This window comes from Cervus elaphus, chromosome 4 (genome assembly GCF_910594005.1).
Source record: "Cervus elaphus chromosome 4, mCerEla1.1, whole genome shotgun sequence".
Lineage (NCBI taxonomy): Eukaryota > Metazoa > Chordata > Mammalia > Artiodactyla > Cervidae > Cervus > Cervus elaphus.
The window spans coordinates 22249781-22269580 of record NC_057818.1 but is presented as its reverse complement, the minus strand read 5'-3'; the positions used below and the strand labels follow the sequence as shown (position 1 = coordinate 22269580).

The window sequence follows — 19800 nt, the reverse complement described above, 5'->3', positions numbered from 1 at the left end:
AGAAACTGACATGAATTAATGGTGGAGGGGATAGTGGTCCAGGCAGGGAGGAGATCGGGGCACTGGCCTGGGGAAGGGAGCGAGGAACAGCTGGGGCAGAGTGCCTGGATCTGAGCGGCTCTCCTAGGAGGTCTTTTGGAAGAGGAATCAGCAGCCAGGTCCTGTGGGTATGTGTGGCCCGTGGACAGGGATAAAGCTTTTACTCTGTGTATCAAAGGGAAGCTACTCGAGTTCTTTAGGTAGTAAAATTCTCTTGTGCAATCTTATAAGCCTTCGCAGTTTGTAAAACAACCATGCGTGGTCTGCTTTGGTTTCTGCAAGACTCTGAAATGTCACCTTCATCATGAGTACAGAGAGAAAAAGTAGCTTTCTGTGCACAACCCATTTTGTTCGCAAAACCCCCAGGATGAGGCAAATGCTGTTCTTATGTCCACGATAGAAACAGGAAAAGTAAAAGCCATGGTGTCTAATCAGCTTGTGCAGTTACATGACTAGCAAGTAGTCAATAACTGTTGGAGTTTAAACTTGTCCTGAAAGTGAGTTAGGTAACTTACCTACCTTCCCATAACTAGCCCCGTGGGATTGGAGTGCAAAGCCAATTAGTCTGACTTGTAATGAAATGCTGTCTGTATTGCATTCTTCCTGCTCTTGGCCCTGCCTGGTCTCGGCCTCTGCAACTTGGTGCCAACCTTGCCATGTGAACTGGTTTCTCAGCTTCCGTCTATCCTGATACCAATCTTGTACACCTCCTACAGGCCATGTGCTCGGGGGAGAGGGGCTTCACATCTCTCTTACTAAATCTTCCCTTCAACAAAATCCTTCCTGGACCTTCCTATTTAGTGCATTTCAAAATATTGGGTTGGTCAAGAAGTTTGTTTGGGTCCTTCCATAACATCTATGGAAAACCCCAAACGAACTTCTTGGCCCATGCAATAAATACTTAGACTGGCCTTCAAGGCCCCCCCAGAGCCTGGCTGCCGACCATCTCTCCATAGTGACCTTGCCTTTCCTCAATACCTGCCCTTTGCCTGCAGCCAGATCGGTCTGTTTGTTCCTGGAAGGAAGCCTGTGCTTGCTAAGGTCTGCAGCTTTGCTCATCCCATTCTCTCTGCCTGGGCCATTCCCCACCCCCACCTTCTTACTTCATCCAAGATATGTTTTTTGAAAAAGGCCATTCCCTTTTGATTCCATCTGCTAAGCTTGCAGACCATTTGTCAGTGTCACTCACCAACCAACCTGGGCCTTGATAAATGTTTTTGTGCTATCACTCAAACTGAGTTGTCATCTCTTAAAACCAACAATCACATCTCCTACTTCAACTTCTTGACATCTGCAGATAGAGCCCCAACCACATCCTTTTAATTAGCCTCTAATATGCCCTCAGTGAAGTGTTGGTAAGGCTTTGAGGAGGAGGAAGTGAGATAAATTATAATTACACAAAAGGTGTGGTCACTTCATAGCAGATGCCTTACCATTGGCCCCTTTGGGTGTGTATTTAAGGAAAATCTGGCCTTGTTCCCTGAATATCGGTGATGCTCGGTAGCTAGACCAATCCCAAGAACTGCTCCATTTTTGCTAAAAGGAAAACTTTATTTGAGAAATTTAATATCCTCTCCTCTACTTATATTTGTTCTTTTTTATATTAAACAAGTGCAGTTGGGTTTGAGAGGGTGTTGGTTTTTTTTCATTATTTTTCTTGCTACTTTTAACTAGTCCAGATGGCTATGCCATTCACAGACTCAAATGTGTCCAGATCATGAAACTCCAAAGGCCTCCCTGTTTGCGTAGAGTCCATATGTTTAGGCATTGTTGTTCCTTGTGTGGGTCCACAGAACGTGTTGAAAAATCTAACAGGGGAACTTGCATTTCCTACTTGGTCCAAGTTAGGATGTTTCTGTCCTTCCTCCTGGTCATGAGGGGAGGGGAGGGGGATCATGGTCACCTTTCAGATGATTACTTTCTCCTCTAAGCGAGGAAGGTGAGAAGAGATGATAAATAATTGAACGAAGCCTTTATTACTCTAAACAGTACAGTCTGTGCTATGTCAGCATTTTGGCAAGATCAGTGTCAGATGTATGGAAAGGTTTTTTTTTAAAAAAGAAATTTCCACCCATTAGCCTAAAATTAATCAGGCTCATCATTTGCAAATAGGAGTCTATTTTTGAGTTCCTGAGAAACTGGTTCAAAATATAGATTTTTTTTTTTTTAAATAATAATTTTCTTTTTTTTTTTTTTTTTTGGTCGATACCCAGGGATGGAAACAGTGCCCCCTAGAGTGGAAGCGTGGCACCCTAACCACTGGCCCACCAGGAAAGTCCCAAAATACAGATTTTTTTAGGTCCCCACTGCCTCAAGATTCTGATACGTTAATTCCTAGTTGGGTATCAGGTCATCTGCCTTTAATACCAGGCATCTGATTACTCCTTGGTTCCTAGCACCAGACTTTGAGAAATTCTAATCTAGACTTGAAAGCTAAAATTTCAAAAAACCGGATATTTCAATGAGAAAAAAAGTCAACTAACAAATTTAAAGCTCAAATATTTGCCCTATTAGATTGTTGGCTTTCTCTTCTTTTCTTGCCTACCAGCCAGAATCTCCGTTATTCATTGCAGCTTGTTTTTAGCCACTGAAGGCATCATCCTTAACACTCCAACCCTACCTACCTATAGGCCTCTTTATCCCTCCTAGAAAAGGGTTAGTGCATTTTCTAGAATAAAGCATTTTTCTTCCAAGCTAAGTAGCTCTAAGCTGTCTCTTCAGTTGTGTCCGACTCTGTGTGACCCCATAGACGGCAGCCCACCAGGCTCCCCCGTCCCTGGGATTCTCCAGGCAAGAACACTGGAGTGGGTTGCCATTGCCTTCTCCAATGCATGAAAATGAAAAGTGAAAGTGAAGTCGCTCAATCGTGTCCGACTGTTAGCGACCCCATGGACTGCAGCCCACCAGGCTCCTCCGTCCATGGGATTTTCCAGGCAAGAGTACTGGAGTGGGGTGCCATTGCCTTCTCCTAGTGTTTAAAATATTCATTTTATTAGAGTATATAGGCAACAGAGGATGAGATGGCTGGATGGCATCATCGACTCAATGGACATGAGTTTGAGCAAATTCCAGGAGATGGTAAATGACAGGGAAGCCTGGTGTGCTGCGGTCTATGGGGTCGCAAAGAGTCAGACACGACTAAGCAACCGAACAATAACAGCAAGTTCTTTTTCCACTTTTCCCACTTTCCCCCATAGGTGTGGTTTTTTAAGGGACCTCTTGTAATGTGCTTACTCAGTTGCTTCAGTCATGTCTGATTCTTCGTGACCCCAGAGGAGCCTGCCAGGCTCCTCTGTCTGTGGGATTCTACAGACAAGAATACTAGAGTGGGTTGCCATCCCCTCCTCTAGGGGATCTTACCAACCCAGGGATCGAACCCCTGTCTCCTGCGTCTCCTACATTGTAGGCATATTCTTTACCACTGAGCCACTTGGGAAGCCCAGTAGTGATGGATGCGTGGTTTCTCCTTCTTATTTGAATTTCATGTGCTGACTCTGTGCTCTGCTTAGCTTGGAGGACAATGCCACGTACCATCATTTCATATCTAGAAATGAATTTATCTATTTGTTTGTTCAGTTGAGATCTATTGAACACCTGCTATTTATCAAACACTCACCTTGGCCCTGGGACATCAGTGTAAACAAGAGATAACACATGCTTATTCTCACTAACTTTACAATCTAGTGGAGGAGAAAGATAAGACCTAGGTTACGTTATGATAAGACCTGATTTAAAGACCTGACTCATTGGAAAAGACCCTGATGCTGGGAAAGATTGAAGGCGGAGGAGAAGGGGATGACAGAGGATGAGGTGGTTGGATGGTGTCACCGACTCGATGGACAGGAGTTTGAGCAAGCTTTGGGAGTTGGTGATGGACAGGGAAGCCTGGCGTGCTGCAGTCCATGGGGTTGCAAAGAGTCGGACACGACTGAGCAACTGACCTGAACTGACTGAGGTTACATTGAAAAGTGTTATGGAAAAAATAAAGTAGGGGAAGAAGGGTAGAGTTCTCTAGAGGTGGAGGAGGGCTGCAAAGATATGTTATTCGGTGATCAGAGAGAAGGTGACATTTGAGAAAAGTTTCAAAAGGAGAGGAGTGAGCAAGCCATCAGGCTTTCCAGGTGGTGCAGTGGTAAAGAATATGCCTGCCAATGCAGGAGACACAGGAGACTCCGGTTTGATCCCTGAGTCGGAAGGATTCCCCTACAGGAGGGCATGGCAACCCACTCTAGTATTCTTGTCTGGAGAATCCCACGGACAGAGGAGCCTGAAAGGCTATCATCCATGGGATCGCAAAGAGTCAGACACAACTGAGCGTGCACAGGAATGCACATGAGCGCACCGGGGACACTTGGAGCGACAACAGTCTGGGCAGGGGAAACAGTCAGTGCAAAGACCCTGAGATGGCCATGTGTCAGGCATCTTACAGGAACAGCAAGGAGAGGCTGGCAGGGATAGGGTGGGATAAGCAAGCGGGAAGAACAGTGACAAAGTGCGGAGAAGACATGGGCCATTGTGCAGATTTGGGCTTCTTCCCTTGCGTGAATGGGCAGCCACGGCAAAGTTTTGAGCAGAGGAGGGAGGTGATCTGACTTGGATTTTCAAAGGGTCTCTTTGGCTCTGTGCTGGGAACAGACTGTATGGTAGGGGGTTGGCAGAGCTAGTGGGACCTGCCAGGAGGCTGCAGCAGGGATCCAGGAGGGCATGGATGCTGGGGCCTGCCTGAATCCTGCAGAGGCGGTGGCAAGCGTCAGTTTGGGGTATAATTAGAAAGATGAGCCAACAGAATCTTTTGATGATTTGATGGGGGAAGGGAGAGAGAAAGACTGGATTCAAGGATGATTTTTGGCCTGAGTCACCGGAACTGAGTCACTTTCCTTTCAAAAGAGACGAGGAAAGGCTGAGGGTGATGTGGTTGGGGGAGAAGATGAGGAATTCAGTTTTGCTCTCATGACTGAGATGCCTATTGATATCCAAGAAGAAGTGCTGTGGGTGACTGTATATATGAGTCTGGTGCTTTGCAGGTAATTATCTAGAAGTTTTTAGCATATGCACAGGCAAATAATAATTTTGAAAGTGTATTTCCTTAAAAAAATCTTGCTTTGTACTTGAGCCTATTTATGTGTGCTTATGTATGTGTATGTGTGCTAAGTCGCTTCAGTTGTGTCTGACTCTTTGCGATCCTATGGACTATAGCCCACCTGGCTTCACCGTCCATGGGATTCTCCAGTTAAGAATACTGGAGTGGCTTGTCATGCCCTCCTCCAGGGCATCTCCCCCACCCAGGGATGGAACTCATGTCTCTTATGTCTTCTGCAATGGCAGGCAGGATCTTTACCTCTAACTCAACTTAGGAAGTGCATGTCTGTGTATGTGATTGTATATATGTGTGTACATAATTCTCTCTGGTTATAATTGTATAAAGAGCAGAATTGTGTTTGTATGCAATTAGTATGCTACCACTACGCTACCACTTGTTGGGGGGGAGGGGCTTCCCCGGTGGCTCAGTGGTAAAGAACCTGCCTGCCAATGCAGGAGATGTGGGTTCAATCCTTGGGTCTGGAAGATCCCCTGGAGTAGGAAATGGCAACCCTCTCCAGTATTCTTGCCTGGAACATTCCATGGACAGAGGAGCCTGGTGGACTACAGTCCATGGAGTTGCAGAGTTGGACAGGACTGAGCGACTCCACACACACACGTGTGTGCTCTTCCACTTAGCATACCTCAGAGTCCATTATTTGCAGTTTTTTTTGTGTCCAGCCTATTGTTGACCCCCTAACCTTTGGTACAAACTGGCTTTTTTTGACAAGGCCACTCTTTGTTTCCTGGTGTGATGCTCCAGATTTACCCCTGATCACCATTAGTATTATCATTTGCCATATTGGGCTTTCTAAAGACAGATTACCACTGCTGAAAAGGGTTAAATCTTGATGATCCCTGGCAAGTTCTTTTCCACGGGGTAGTTAACAGAGCCTTCGAGAGTGAACTTAGCAGTGCAGTCTTCTCCATCATGTGACCGTGCTTGGCACACTTGGTCCATGATGGCACAGTTCATTTGTGTAAGCAACTTGACAGATGTCCTTACTGAGGCATCAAATTGGATGGTGTCTGCTAACAAATCTAATGGGAAAAAAGAAAAGAGAATTCAATGGATTATCTTTTTTTTTTTTTTTTTTAGGATTAAATTTGTGCCATTTAGCTGTTTGATACCCTGTAGTTAATGCTGCTTTATTAGAAGCCTATACAATTCTTCACATGGGTGTCAAAATAATTTCAGTGAGAATGATGTTGTGTGGACTCATCAGGCTGAAGTCTTCGTCTTGTGACTACAGATGGGTTATTGTCTGCTGTTCCACTGTCTTCCAAGCCTTTTGCTGGATGAGCGAGACTTAACAATCTCCATTAATTTGCTTTGGCACTTCACATGGTTAGTCAGGCCACGAACACGATGGTCTTTAATAATTTTTTTTTTTAAATACTGCAATGCTCCTTTTCAGTTGCTGTCCTTCATAAATTGTATTTGCTGAAGCTATAATTACTCATCAAGCAGCAAAAGCAAATCTACCTCCAAGTACAATGAAGATGTTCTTTTGTGAAATTATTAAGATAGAGAAGTTCGACATGCAGAGTAATTTAGTTCTGCTTTTTAATTATATCTTTGGGGATCCCATCTATTAGAGCCTATCAAATTGGAAAGGACTGATCATCACCAGCACACCTCATAAATGCCCCTGTCTCACAGTGACCATTTCCCCACATAGATGAGGTCTTTAAAACAGTTGAATTAGCCTGTTTCTTTCATAACATGTTTAAATGCTCTTTAGAGTAGTTAACTCTGTTTCACCTACAGGTTCATATAATTTATTTGACATATTTTGTTTTGACTCTTGAAATCACATAGAAGAACTTTGTTTCATTGAGTAGAGGATCTTGGAAGGAACATTAGTGAAGAGTTGCCACTGAGAAATTTTGGAAATTGACCAAATTAAGGTGACTTGTTTTTGCTCTTCTTGTTTACTTGCTAAGTTGTGTCCAACTTTGTGACCCCATGGGCTGCAGCATGCCAGACTCCTCGGTGCTCCACTGTCTCCTGGAGTTTGCTCAAATTCATATCCATTGAGTCAGTGTTGCCTAGCCATCTTGACTTAGAATGTCTAATTCAGAAATTCATATTTAGTTGATTAATAAAATACATAAACTTTACCATGGTGCAAAGTTAGGATATTAGTTATTATAAGAAGGATTCAGGGAAAATAAAACAGTATTATCAATAAAGGATTTGGAACAAGGTGTCCCAGAATGTGTTCCCACAGGGTGTTGTGGGGGGAAAAATGAATTGTTCCACAGCCAGTTTATGTGGGGCTGGGTTTATTAGTTCTCAATTAAAGAAAAATGTCAGCTCCGTCCAGATAGGAACCTTGTCATCTTTTTCATCATTTTGTCTCAGGTCTTGCACATTGTAAACACTGCAGGACTTCTCACAATCTTTAATGTTACAGGGAGCCCTGTGACTCATCCAAGAGAGGGCAGTGATCCGCAGCCTTTCCCAAATTTACTGGTTTTTGAAATACTTTATTGAAGTGCATTTTACTAGACTTAGTAAATGAGCTACCCTCTGGGAAATTTAAGCTTTGAGTAAGATCATTAAACATGAAGTTCTGAAATTGATCACTAAGTGAAATATTCAAGTTTTTGCTGCGACTGGAATGTAATTGATACAGATTATGAGGCAGGAGGGGCTTCCCCAACGGCTCAGCGATAAAGAATCTGCCTGCCCATGCAGGAGATGCAAGACATGCAAGTTTGATCCCTGGGTTGGGAAGATCCCCCTGGAGAAGGAAATGGCAACCCACTCCAGTATTCTTGCCTGGGAAATCTCACGAACAGAGGAGCCTATAGTCCATGGGGTTGCAAAGAGTCGGACACGACTGAGCAACTGAGTGAACAAGCATGAGGCAGGAGGGATGTCAGGCTTGACTGCTTGTGTCTGTGTTTGGGGCAAGTTTCCTGACTCCCTAGAAGCCTCAGTGTGTTCGTCTGTAAAGTAGGGGTAGTCATTTTATTTCTCTGTTTGTTGGGAAAATAAATTACATTTGGCCCCACTCTGGAAAGTTAAATGAAATATTAATTATGTATGCAGAGGACTTCCCTGGGTAAACCTTTATTATCATTATCATAAAAAACTAAGGGGTAAAATTGTTCCACTTCAGATGAGTGATTATGTATGATACACTGAAATTAAAATATGAACACCCTCCCTTCCACAAATATCGGAGGGCTTATAACATGCCAGGCATTGTTGTTAGTTCAGGCAGGGCGTGGTGAACACAGTCAAGGCCCCTTCCCTCGTGGACCTAGAGTTTTTGTACTATAATGTGTTTATGGATGTCACTGTCTCTTAGAACGTAAATCTAATTGTACACAATTCAGTTAAAGTTAATTGTTCTGGGGTCATTATATTAGCGATCTGCCCCAAATGATCGCTTTTTCCTCTCAGAATCAGATCGGTTCTTACACAAAAGAAGCGCAACAAAATCAGAGGTCATGTTTTAAAAGAAAATAAAATTAAGCTAGCATTACTTGATAAGGTAAAGCTAGTGAACATGGGATCCAGTTCTTCCTTGTGAGGTCCATCAGCACACAAGGGTAGCCAGATTTAGCAAATAAACATACACAACCTGCAGTTCAATTCGAATCCCCCGTAAATAAATACTTTTTTAGTATAAGTATACCCCAAATACTGCACGAAACGTAATTATACGAAAATAAAGTGGTGTTTTTTTTTAATTTTTTATTTTATATTTGAGTTGCTATTTAGTCACGTCCTACTTTTTGTGACCTGTAGCCCACCAGGCCCCTTTGTCCATAGCATTTCCCAGGCAAGAATTCTGGAGTGGGTTGCCATTTCCTTCTCTAGGGGATCTTTCCCACCCAGAGATCGAACCCACATCTCTTGCGTTGACAGGTAGATTCTTCACTACTGAGCCACCAGGGAAGCCCAAATTGAAGTATGGCTGACTAGCAGTGTTGTGATAGTTTCAGGTGAAGAGCAAAGAGACTGAGCCTTATGTAAGCATGGATCCATTCTACCCCAGGTCCCCCTTCCATCCAAGCTGCCCCATGACATTGGGCAGAGTTCCCTGTGCTATACAGTAGGTCTTTGTTGGTTATCCATTTTAAATACAGTGGTATATTTGAAAGGGAAATTTAGCTGGGCATCCTGTTTTTGTTTTTGTTTTTTTCTTCTGAGTACCCTCCAGTTCCAACCCAGAGGAGATATTTTTACCCCAAACAGAATAGAAACCTTTGCTTCCATTTCAGATGATTTATAACTCTTCCTGCCTGATCACGAAGTGTTTCCAAATTAAAAGCCATTCATTAAGGCCTTATATAGATACAAAGGATATGCAAGGAGTGCTTTGTAATGCCAGCTCAGTACTTCAGGTGAGAGCTTTTCAAATTACGTGGGCCACTGGAGCCACCTGCTTGAGTAACCACGGAGGGGGCCGTCCCGTGGCTCATCAACGCACCACCGTGCCCGCGTTGTTACTGATTTTTCTCATTTCTCCAGGGCAAATACTAATTAATGGATACAATTCACAGCTGATTAGCTGTAGTTTCTTCAGTAATTACATTCGCATGCTAACTGTTCAGAAGAGGATTTCTAACCCAGTTCTTATTTCACTCTAAGCTTAATTTGTTTTTTGAATTGTTTAAGCCCTTCGTTTAATAGCCATTTTATTTTTCTTTGTTGTTTTAGGTGCTATTAGATAATAAGTGAGTTTAATCTTAAAAAAAAAAAAAAAACCTCTCTGATAATGAGCTGTTTGCTTTAAATGGATTTCTAATTCCCCAACAAAACCTACATTTAAGTAACAGTAAAGCTGTGATACAGGCTGTCGTCAGTAGCTTGGGAGCCAGGGTTGGTACACGGAATATACATCGTGATCCAAGCTCTCATAAATACCCTAAAAAGAACATTTGAGATGGAGGCCTGAGATCTTAATTCTAAACTCCTTTATTCAACAGAAATTCCTGTCCTTTCTCTCGCATGTATTTAACACTGTGGAAAAATGGGCCGGGGGCCAGTGGGGTGGGGTGGAATATATGTGTATGTGCATGCACCTGCTCATGTGTTTTTTTTTTATATATATTTTAAAATTATTTTTGAAACACTTTATTGAGGTATCATAGACATACAAAAAAACCTGTACATATTTAATGTATACAACTTGATGAGTTCAGAGATAAGTAGACATCTGTGAACCCATCACCACGTGTTTTCGATATCACATGCCTTCAGAAAAGCTAGATAAAGGGCTTTCTTAAGCGCTAACAAGTACATCTTTCAGAAATCCTCATAAAGATACTTATCCAAATGAATCTGAGGGCTCCTTGTGTGAGGATGTATTTAGGTGTCGGTTTACGGGGTGGGATTTTGCTTCTGTAGACCGTAACAGCGTTCTGGAACCATTAGAGCCTTCTGTATAAATCCTGCTTAGTTCTTGGATCCCTGACATGATAAAGTAGAGCATGTCAATCCCACTTCTGTGCGCGAATCCTACAGGTTCAGAGTTGGAGGATGAGAGCCCCTCGGAAATAAGTGTGTGGGGGCGTATTGAGAGGAGGATGTGTGGGTTTATTGTGGGTCTTTCATATCTGTATGTCTGTATTTATATTTATTCTCTGTGTTTATCAATCTGTGTATTTGTATCTGTCTGTCTACCTCCTTGGGAAAATCGTGCCTTTTACTTTAAATAATTACTGGCTGTATTTATAATAGAGAATGGATATACATTTCACCTGTTGGAGACCAAATCTATGTGTTATTTGATGCATGAAAGGGAGGAAATAATACACTTTATAAAAAGAAGGGCATTCTTTTACCATTTAAAAATCGTGAAAATAATATAGTTCCAGATAATTATGTTCCCAGAGCCTCTCTACATTGCCAGACTGATAACAGAAATGTTTAAAGCAACAAAAATGTGCCTTCTTAGACCATCTGAACCTGAAAATGCATTTCTGCCAAAATCCAAGTTTTACATTTTGATAACAGGTCTCTGGAAGGAAAGAGCTTATGTCTGAAATGCTGATACAGTCTTACTTGTGATGGTCTGAATGGGCTATTGTGTTAGGGAATTAAATAAAAATTGCTGTGTTCATGGGATCCTGCTTATTTTTTAAACCTCTTTGCACTTAATGTTACATTGAGAGATTAAATACCACTATTTTCAACAGCTCTGATGGATATAGATATCATTTTAAACTCTATTTGAAGGTTTAAAAAATATTCTTTAGTCTTATTATTTATTTATATTCATGCCACACCCTATTCAGGGGAAAATAGAATTTGAGTCCTGGGAACTGAATTCTATTCAATTTAATTCACATTTTAGTCTAGGTACACTTGTGACATTTGTTCTTGAAAAGTAAGCTATGAAGTCCCAACATGCTTTAAAAATGTGTCAAGGTGATTTTCTTGGAAACTCTTTTCCTTCTAACCTCTGACAAATGCCAGTTCGATAAACAACACCCACTAGTGACCAGTTGGGCAAATGTTTACAGTTGTCTCCTTTCACTGTTAGTCTTGATGAGAAACAACACTATTTTCTAGAATTATCGCGTAAGCTTAACTCGATGCTTTATTTTCTGAGGGAGTCAGCCGACAGAATATAGCATGGTGCTCTGAAACCTGTCACAGTTCAGATTTCGTCTGAGGCAGACCACCCTTTTATCTCATCACACCAACGTTCTTTCCAGATCCCATCTGAGCGCTAAGTAAATCCCCAGAATTCTTTATGACACGGCATATTAACATAAAACAATGTGTTTTCTTTCAGTTTGGAAATAACAATAACTACATGAATATGGCTGAGGCAAACAACGCTTTCTTTGCCGCCAGCGAGGTAGGTGTCTGTCTTAATGTGCCTGTTCATGTTTTGTCTGTTATTTAGATCATTTAAAAGGCTTGAAGGGAAAAGCCAAGTATTGAATTTATCTCACTCTGGCTCTTACATGGCACGAGGTAACAACTTTGGAGGAGAAATGAGAAAAACCTATTGGAAGAGAAAATAACCTGACAAGTCTTTATCACTCGTCCGTAGGCTGTTACAAGTGTTAGTAACTCACACACACACACACCTCTTAGTGAAAAAAAAATATAGGTGCAAACAGCAGTAAATATATAAGAAGAGACTATCTATCCAAACTATATTGGTGTCTAAGCAGATAAGGGTTATTTTGGAAACTAGGATGGAAGGGATTTCTAATAGAAAATATTTAAGCATCACACCGCTCTGGAAATCATTTCATTAAGTTGCCATGGTTTTGGAATGATGTGGCAGAATGGCATCATGATTTGTCGGGTCTTCAGTGGATGTGATGTAAAATGAGTGTTTTTTGTCAGATTCCCACAGCTGAGTATAGTGGTGTGCACACAGCGCCTGCTAAGTTGCTTCAGTCACGTCTGACTCTGCGACCCCGTGGACTGTAGCCTGCCAGGCTTCCCTGTCCATGGGATTCTCCAGGCAAGAATGCTGGAGTGGGTTGCCGTTTCCTTCTCCAGGGGATCTTCCCGACCCCGGGATCAAACCCGCGTCTCTTATGTCTCTTGCATTAGCAGGCAGGTTCTTTACCTCTAGCACCACCTCTGCTCAGTAAATATGTATTGAATGAATGAATGAATGAATGAATGAGCATGCTCCAAGACTGTCAGGGCTAGGAAAATAGAGGGATGGAATCAAAAGGCAGCACCATGCTGGGAAACCATGAGAGTATGTGAAGGTTATCAGTGGAATGAACATATTCTTGTTGCTGTTTTCACTGCACTCCTTACTCAGTGACAGGGCTGCTCCCCTGGTCTCACTGGCCTGCCTTCCAGAAAAACCTCCATCTTGATTAGATCAAGAAATGGTTTCCTGAAAATGGTACCCTGTGTGAGATTTAAGGAAACAAAAACAAGCAGAAGTGAAAATGGAACATTTCCTCTTGCAGTGCCCATAATACAAAACTCTTCATTTTCCAAATACATTCAAATATAGGAAAGTGAACCAGCTTGACCCCAGAGAATGAAAATCATAACGTAAATTTTCTCCGTTACAGGAAGGCAAGTGGTATGGAAGAAATGAACTTGGCAAAATGAGTAGAAAAAGTGGGGAATCAAGAATTAAGGGTATCCATAAATTAATCATTTTTGTAGTGACCGTCATCTCTCTAACCAAGAAGACTGCCTAGATAAGGGAATATTGTTTGGCACTGGCTGCTGTGTTGTTTGTGATAATGAGCACAAACCCCATCTGTAAGGACAACATGATGTTTCATTCTGTAGGATTTTTTTCCCTACATTTGAATCAAACATTGATGAAAGCTCTAGTGCCAGCAGCTGTTCAGAGACAATTTAATTCCAGCTGTGATAATTCACCGTGTCAGACATTGGCTGTTATATGTTGATACAACAGTTCTCCAGATTTGCATTTTTATCAAAAGGAACAAATGTTTTGAACATTTCAGTACAGATGGTATTTAACCATGTACATACTACTTTAACATGTACAAGGTAAACACTGGAAAGTCAATATCTGTAAAAAGTAATTATATAAACTAACTGATTAATCTGATATTGGTCATATGGTGTGGTTGCAGAAGTCAATGTCTTTTTTTTGGTTGCTGCCATACTTGGTTATTTTTATTATCTCAGATAACCATTGCTTTGATTACTCGTTTCTCTAAGGAATGTTTAACTTTATATTTCATGGATTACCTCTCTTTAAAAGTCATTTAAGGTTTTAGCATTTTCTTAGTTATATAATATAATGTTATGGTATTGTTTTATTAGATTATGAAATAGTAATATATTGAATTCTATGTAAAAATTAATTTCTTTAAAAAATATACTGGAGGGACATATATGTAAGATCTCTTTATACCTTAACAAAAATAAAAATGAAAATCTCTTTAATTTTAACTGCCTAGCAAAAGACATACTTTATGTTCAAGTTTAAAAAATAATCCTATGTAATGATTTCACTGTACATGTTTGCTTGAGCAAAAAATAAAGCCCAAGTTAATGTTAATACACTACATTATAGTATGTGCCTAATTTCCCAATCACTTCATTAAAAGCATTAAAAGTAAATTTGTTTAGTTTTTTAACATTTTAATGAGTGCAAACTCATTCAGGAAGACTTTAGGTTTGATGCTGTGAAGTCAAAATTGTGCCTGAAACTGATTCCCTTCCCATAGATATCTCCCAGTAGATAACACTATGGGGACCAGGATGCTCTGAGTTTGAAATTCACACATTTGCTTTATGTTTTCTGTCTGTGTCATGATTACCCTGACCATTTTTAAAGTACTTTAAATATTTATTGAAATAATATTTCAAGTGTTAATTACAGTGGTAATGAAAACAGCCAAATGCCACATATCAAGAATGAGTGTTTATCCGTATTGTTAATGTGATATGTTAGATTTCATTAAGCAGTAATGGGGTAGCAAATGAGTCACAAATTACAGTTGCATCTGTTACTAGACCACATTAGTGCCAAAATAACAGCAAATGCAGCCATAGGGTTACATTCATTAGCCAGCCACGCTTGTGGCCAATTCATCCTTTGTGTTTGAGAACTCGGGGTACCGCAGTTGGAAACTGACATTTTTGGGGAGCCGTTCTTGGAATCAATATGTCAGATAATCTAATATTTCACTCCAGCTTTCAAATGTGCTATTGTACTCTCATGTTTTGCATCTACTGAATCTACTGAGAAACTCAAGATGTTCAGTTGCCCAGCCATGGACACCCATAGCTTGTGACTTCTTTATTTCTGGTGAGATACGAATAGCAGTTGACAGGTTCTATAGACAAGAAAGGGTGTGTGTGTGTTTTCTCCCCTTGGGTTTGTTTCTATTTTCTTTCAAATGGTTATTAAGTTACATCATCATTGATAGCTTGAAGAAGGATGATTTTCAGCTCTTAATTAGTTTTCTTAACCAATTATAGTAGATTCAAATTATCTTGCACCAATTCATTCTTCAAAAATTACTATTAATAATAAATGAACTATAATATTGACCCTCTGAGCTGGAAATAAAAAGTATCTGAGTAACTGCTTCACCCTACCAAAAAGAATATTCTAGACATTGACCCCTCTTCCCACAAAATTGAAGTTCTATTTTAAGAAAGATAGTTCATGGGGTTTGGCAGGCAGCTCTAATTTGCACCCCAAGGGCCTATGTGAAAATATTATCTTTAAGGGTCTAAGTAGCACTGAAAAAAGTATGCATTATTTACTTTGGTCTTAAGAAATAACATTAAGTACTTGAGAAACATCCATGGAATTAGTACATTTCTATCAATATATCTCTATGCTCCTTCTATGGCCTTTAAAAACTGAAGACTGGAAGAGAAGTGTTCTGATAAATACAAATCAAAAATCTTCCTATAAAAGAAAATTCTCCTTTTTGTTTAAATAAAAGCCCTGGATAAATATGCTCTGATGATCCTTATATAAAATGCTTTATTACAAACAGTAGCAACTTCCATGGAAGCAGGCATTGCACTTGAGACTATACCAATAAGGAAATTAAAAAAGCAAACCATACATTCGGCATCACTTGTTTTATATGTTGTGGCAGAAAGTAAATATGTGTAATGTTCACTTCCGGATTAATGTTGTGTGTGCACTCCACAAAATCGTCAACATTTGATGAAGCATGTGGATAATGTAAGCGTTTGAGCTGTTTCACTAACATATCAATAAAGTGGCAATTTGTTATATAGCCAAATCTAATGTCGCTGGTGCTCCAACTAACAACAAAGACAGATGTTGCTAATTAAGTACGCATTAAAAAACTGTTAATACTGATACTCCATTAAAACCATATGATAATGAGACTTAAATCTTTAATCAGAATGATCAGCAAAACTTTATATATGGAAATCTGTGTTTAAGATGTTTTCATTTGAGAAATAAATATTTGGTCTAGCTGTGTAGTGTTTTCATGTGACATCGTTCTTTTTCCCTCCGAGGAGAAATAAGATCTAGGAACAGAATATGAAGATATCTATATTTTGTTTCCTTTTAGCAGACATTCCATACACCAAGCCTTGGGGATGAGGAGTTTGAAATACCCCCCATCACGCCGCCTCCAGAGTCAGATCCCGCCCTGGGCATGCCTGATGTCCTTCTGCCTTTTCAAGGCCTCAGCGATCCGCTGCCTTCCCAGGGAAGTGAATTCACACCCCAGTTTCCCCCTCAAAGCCTGGATCTTCCTTCCATAACAATCTCAAGAAATCTCGTGGAACAAGATGGCGTGCTTCATAGCAGTGCGTTGCATATGGTAGGCATCAAATTTACTGCTTGAAAGTGTTTTACTTATCGTTTGACCTTTGCGGGGTAAAGATCTGAGAGCCCATGTCCTGAAACATGCCCATGCCCGTGTGGGACTGGTGGACATGTAGATTGTTCCTCCTGGTGCCATTTAAAGGCACATAGTGGAGCAGTCCCTGGTGTTGGTCAAGATGGCATTGGGTTGGTTGACTTGAAAAAGGAGGACCCCATAAGATCCTCTGGTTTGAATTGATTTTTTAAAGTAGTCTGACTCATTGGTTTGAAAGCAGCCAATCTTCCCTTGCTTTTGGTTTAACAAAGATATGTCCTTGAGTTGAAAGTTTGCCCAGGAGAGTTTTTTTTAAAAAGAGAGCCCTTACCAGGGCCCAGGTCTTTTTGCATTTGTTGGATTAAAGCATCATGTTTATGATATGTGATTTGCTCCTACCTGAAATGAAATTTCAAACTGTGATACAGAGAAAGGGAAAAAGAATAATTGTTCATAACCAACAGAGGAAAGTATAGAGCAGGTTATTTTGTGAAATATAGCTAATTGTGTTATTTATTGTTGTAAACATCAAATAAGGCACTCCAGAGAGCCAAAATTACTAATGCAATAATTTTGGTTCTGTTTTTCTTGGTGTGCAATTATAGTTAGCAATCACCAGAGTAAATCTACTTAAGTATTTTAAACTCTTCTGCTGGGGCTGTTTTTTCCCTACCATAGTATATAAGGCATTGGGTGTCTATCTAGGTGAAGTATGAAACAGACATTTTAAAACAAGATTAATAGTTTATAGGGCTTTTTTTTTTCTTAAACCCTGATAAGATGAAACAGATGTGTTGGTATAACAAAAAACAAATCCTATTGCTTGTTTACATATTTCTCTGCACATTATGACCATGCCAGTGATGTTTATTGGTTTCATTGTTAATTCCCCAGATAACAGCAGATGATTGCAAAATATGTAGTGGATTAGCAGTGCAAAGATTCAGTGTGCGCTCTGAAATATAAGATTACTTTCCCAAATAGGATTGCAGCAACATAATTTTCTTTGCCTGTGATCTTTTGTGTTTGAGCTGAACATCAGGGTTTTTATTTTTACTTTTTTGTCAGAAAAGAGTGTAAGGAACAGTCGGGAAATGGTCATTAAGTATTCATAAATGTTCCTCGCCATCTCAAATAATTGTTTCCTGTGGACTTTCTTGCATTTTTGTCCCTTTGACACTGGAAGGGAGGGTTCTGTCCTCTGTTTCTCTACAATCAGCCTTGCAATGTTGTGCCTGGAAAATAATAAAAATAAAAAGGGTGTTTAGTTGCCAAGGGAGTTTGCCCAGGGTTCACCATTATTCATAGATGCTCAGTGAGGCTCATTTAAGTTAGGGAAATAGTTAAAAGACCATATAATGCATGCTAAAATGTGTGCTTTATTAAATTGGTAAATATTTATTAATAATATAAGAATCTGCCTTTAAATTAAACATCTGATGAATTACCTTGCCTTAAAGCTATAAAACTGTTATTGCTGCTATAAAAAAGTGTAAAGGAGGCATTTTGACTATGAAATTTCATTTCATGGTCAATTGAATTTACTATATTGGAAAGAACTAAAGATGGAATCATAAAATAATTATGATATTCACATACACTTAAAGAACAATGCTTTCACGGAGTGGCGTTGGGAGAGAGGACTCAATTTTTAATGCTTCTTTTGTAATGTATTGCTAATCACTCATGCAGTTGAATTATTTCATTGATTTTTAAAAGTAGAAGTCCTTTAGCTAAGTACAAACTGTTGTCATGGTGTTTATGTGGACCTCATCGCATTTATTGGTGCCTTTCTGAAGTTTTGCTGAACCTGAATGATATTTATTTTGGCTGGAAACAAACTAATCTTGTTGAAAATTCGAGTAGAATTTCACCTTGAAGAAATGTCATGGGATTTTAAATCACAAATGTTGGAAAAAATAAAACGTACCAGGACAGAATTACGATGAATACAATGTGTCGTTGGCTTTGTTCTGTGTACTACCTGACATGTTCACCTATAAACTTGAATTCAGAATCGCCAGAGGCATGGTTAAAAATAGGTTATGTCAAGGTTCTTCTATATTTCCCTCCGGGTACCGAGGTGGCTGGCGACATCGTAATGCTCCACAGCAGCTCCTCGGAGATTTCCCTCAGGAAGGTCACCAGAAAAATAATAAATAATACTTTATACATCATGCATTCAGTTTCCCAGTGTGCACTGGCTATTTGGTACCTTATGCAACTAAGAAGTTTTATTATCCAAATGAATATGGCTGTCGGTTAAGAATTGCTATAGTAAATTAAGACTATCATGTAAGAAGAAAAGCCAGCTTGTTTATGTAGTTTTGAACCAGCTTTTCTTCAGAGCCTCTTTGGTTTTCCTTTAGAGAGTGACAGTTTGTCACATTACTGATTAACTTTATTTTGTTGGCAACATGTTTATCTTCTTTAAATTTCTGCCATTATATTTAAAAAACAGAAAGCAGGAACAAAAAAGAAAAGGGGGGAGATTGAAAAGAGTCTAATGATTAGCAATCCAATATGCAAATAATGCCCTGGTTATTCAAAAGCGAATTGTTGAAAAAATTGAAATCTGATGCATTTGTGGCTTCAAAGAACAACCTTGATTTGCTTGTTGTGGATATGTGTATTTTCAAACAGGATGTGGTTGGCAAGTCAAAATCAACAGTCATAGTTTGGTTAAAAATTCTTTTTACCTCTAAGCATTATTGTCAGTTCAGATGATCATCTGGAAATTATTTTAATCTACAAAAGATGGCAATCCTAAAAATCTACAACATGCGCTCTAAAGGGTTTCTTTTTTTTTTTTTTAACACCTCTCTATAATCTGCCCAGCCTGCTGAGTAGCATTGACATCAGTAGTACATCAATTTCAGAAAGTGGATTATTTTTACTAGACAGCTATTGTGACATATTGGGTCAGTCATAAATGAAAGATATTCATGCAAGCATGCAATACTTGTAATGAAGTCTCACTCTGACCTTCTGTATGATTGATTCTGTAATTTAGTTTTCTCAGGCAGTGCCTGAAATGAAATGAAATCATGTTGAACAAGTTTTGAATACCCACAGTGCACCAGGAGAAGAAAAATCTGCAGCCCTAGAGGCTTGAGAGAGAGCAGCTGAACGATTTATCTCTATGCTATTATAGCCTTTGCCAGCATTCAACATTTCTTTCTTTCTTTTTTTTTTTTTCTTATTTGGCTTAAGTACTTAATTCTGCAGGTAGCTGTAAATGGGAAAATAAAATGCTGTTCAGATTTAAAATGACAGGACAGGAGTATGTGCAGGGGACTGATAAAATATCTTGAATAGAACTGACCTTTCATGTAGCTGAAAGTTACTGGGGGATTCATCCTCATAATTACCATATAGATT

The 19800-nt window shown here is 39.8% G+C and overlaps 1 protein-coding gene across 4 annotated transcripts in view; it reads left to right on the top strand.

Moving 5' to 3' along the window:
• Window positions 1-19800, top strand: part of TOX3 (TOX high mobility group box family member 3) — a 117859-nt gene that overhangs the window by 73590 nt on the left and 24469 nt on the right. For 2 of the 4 annotated variants that reach the window (XM_043898452.1, XM_043898455.1), the window contains exons 2-3: window positions 11883-11948; window positions 16129-16380. In XM_043898452.1, coding sequence (XP_043754387.1) covers window positions 11883-11948; window positions 16129-16380 — 318 coding nt within the window. Of the gene's footprint in view, window positions 1-11882; window positions 11949-16125; window positions 16381-19800 lie in introns of all 4 variants that reach the window. The other 2 variants (XM_043898451.1, XM_043898454.1) reach the window with 1 other exon arrangement.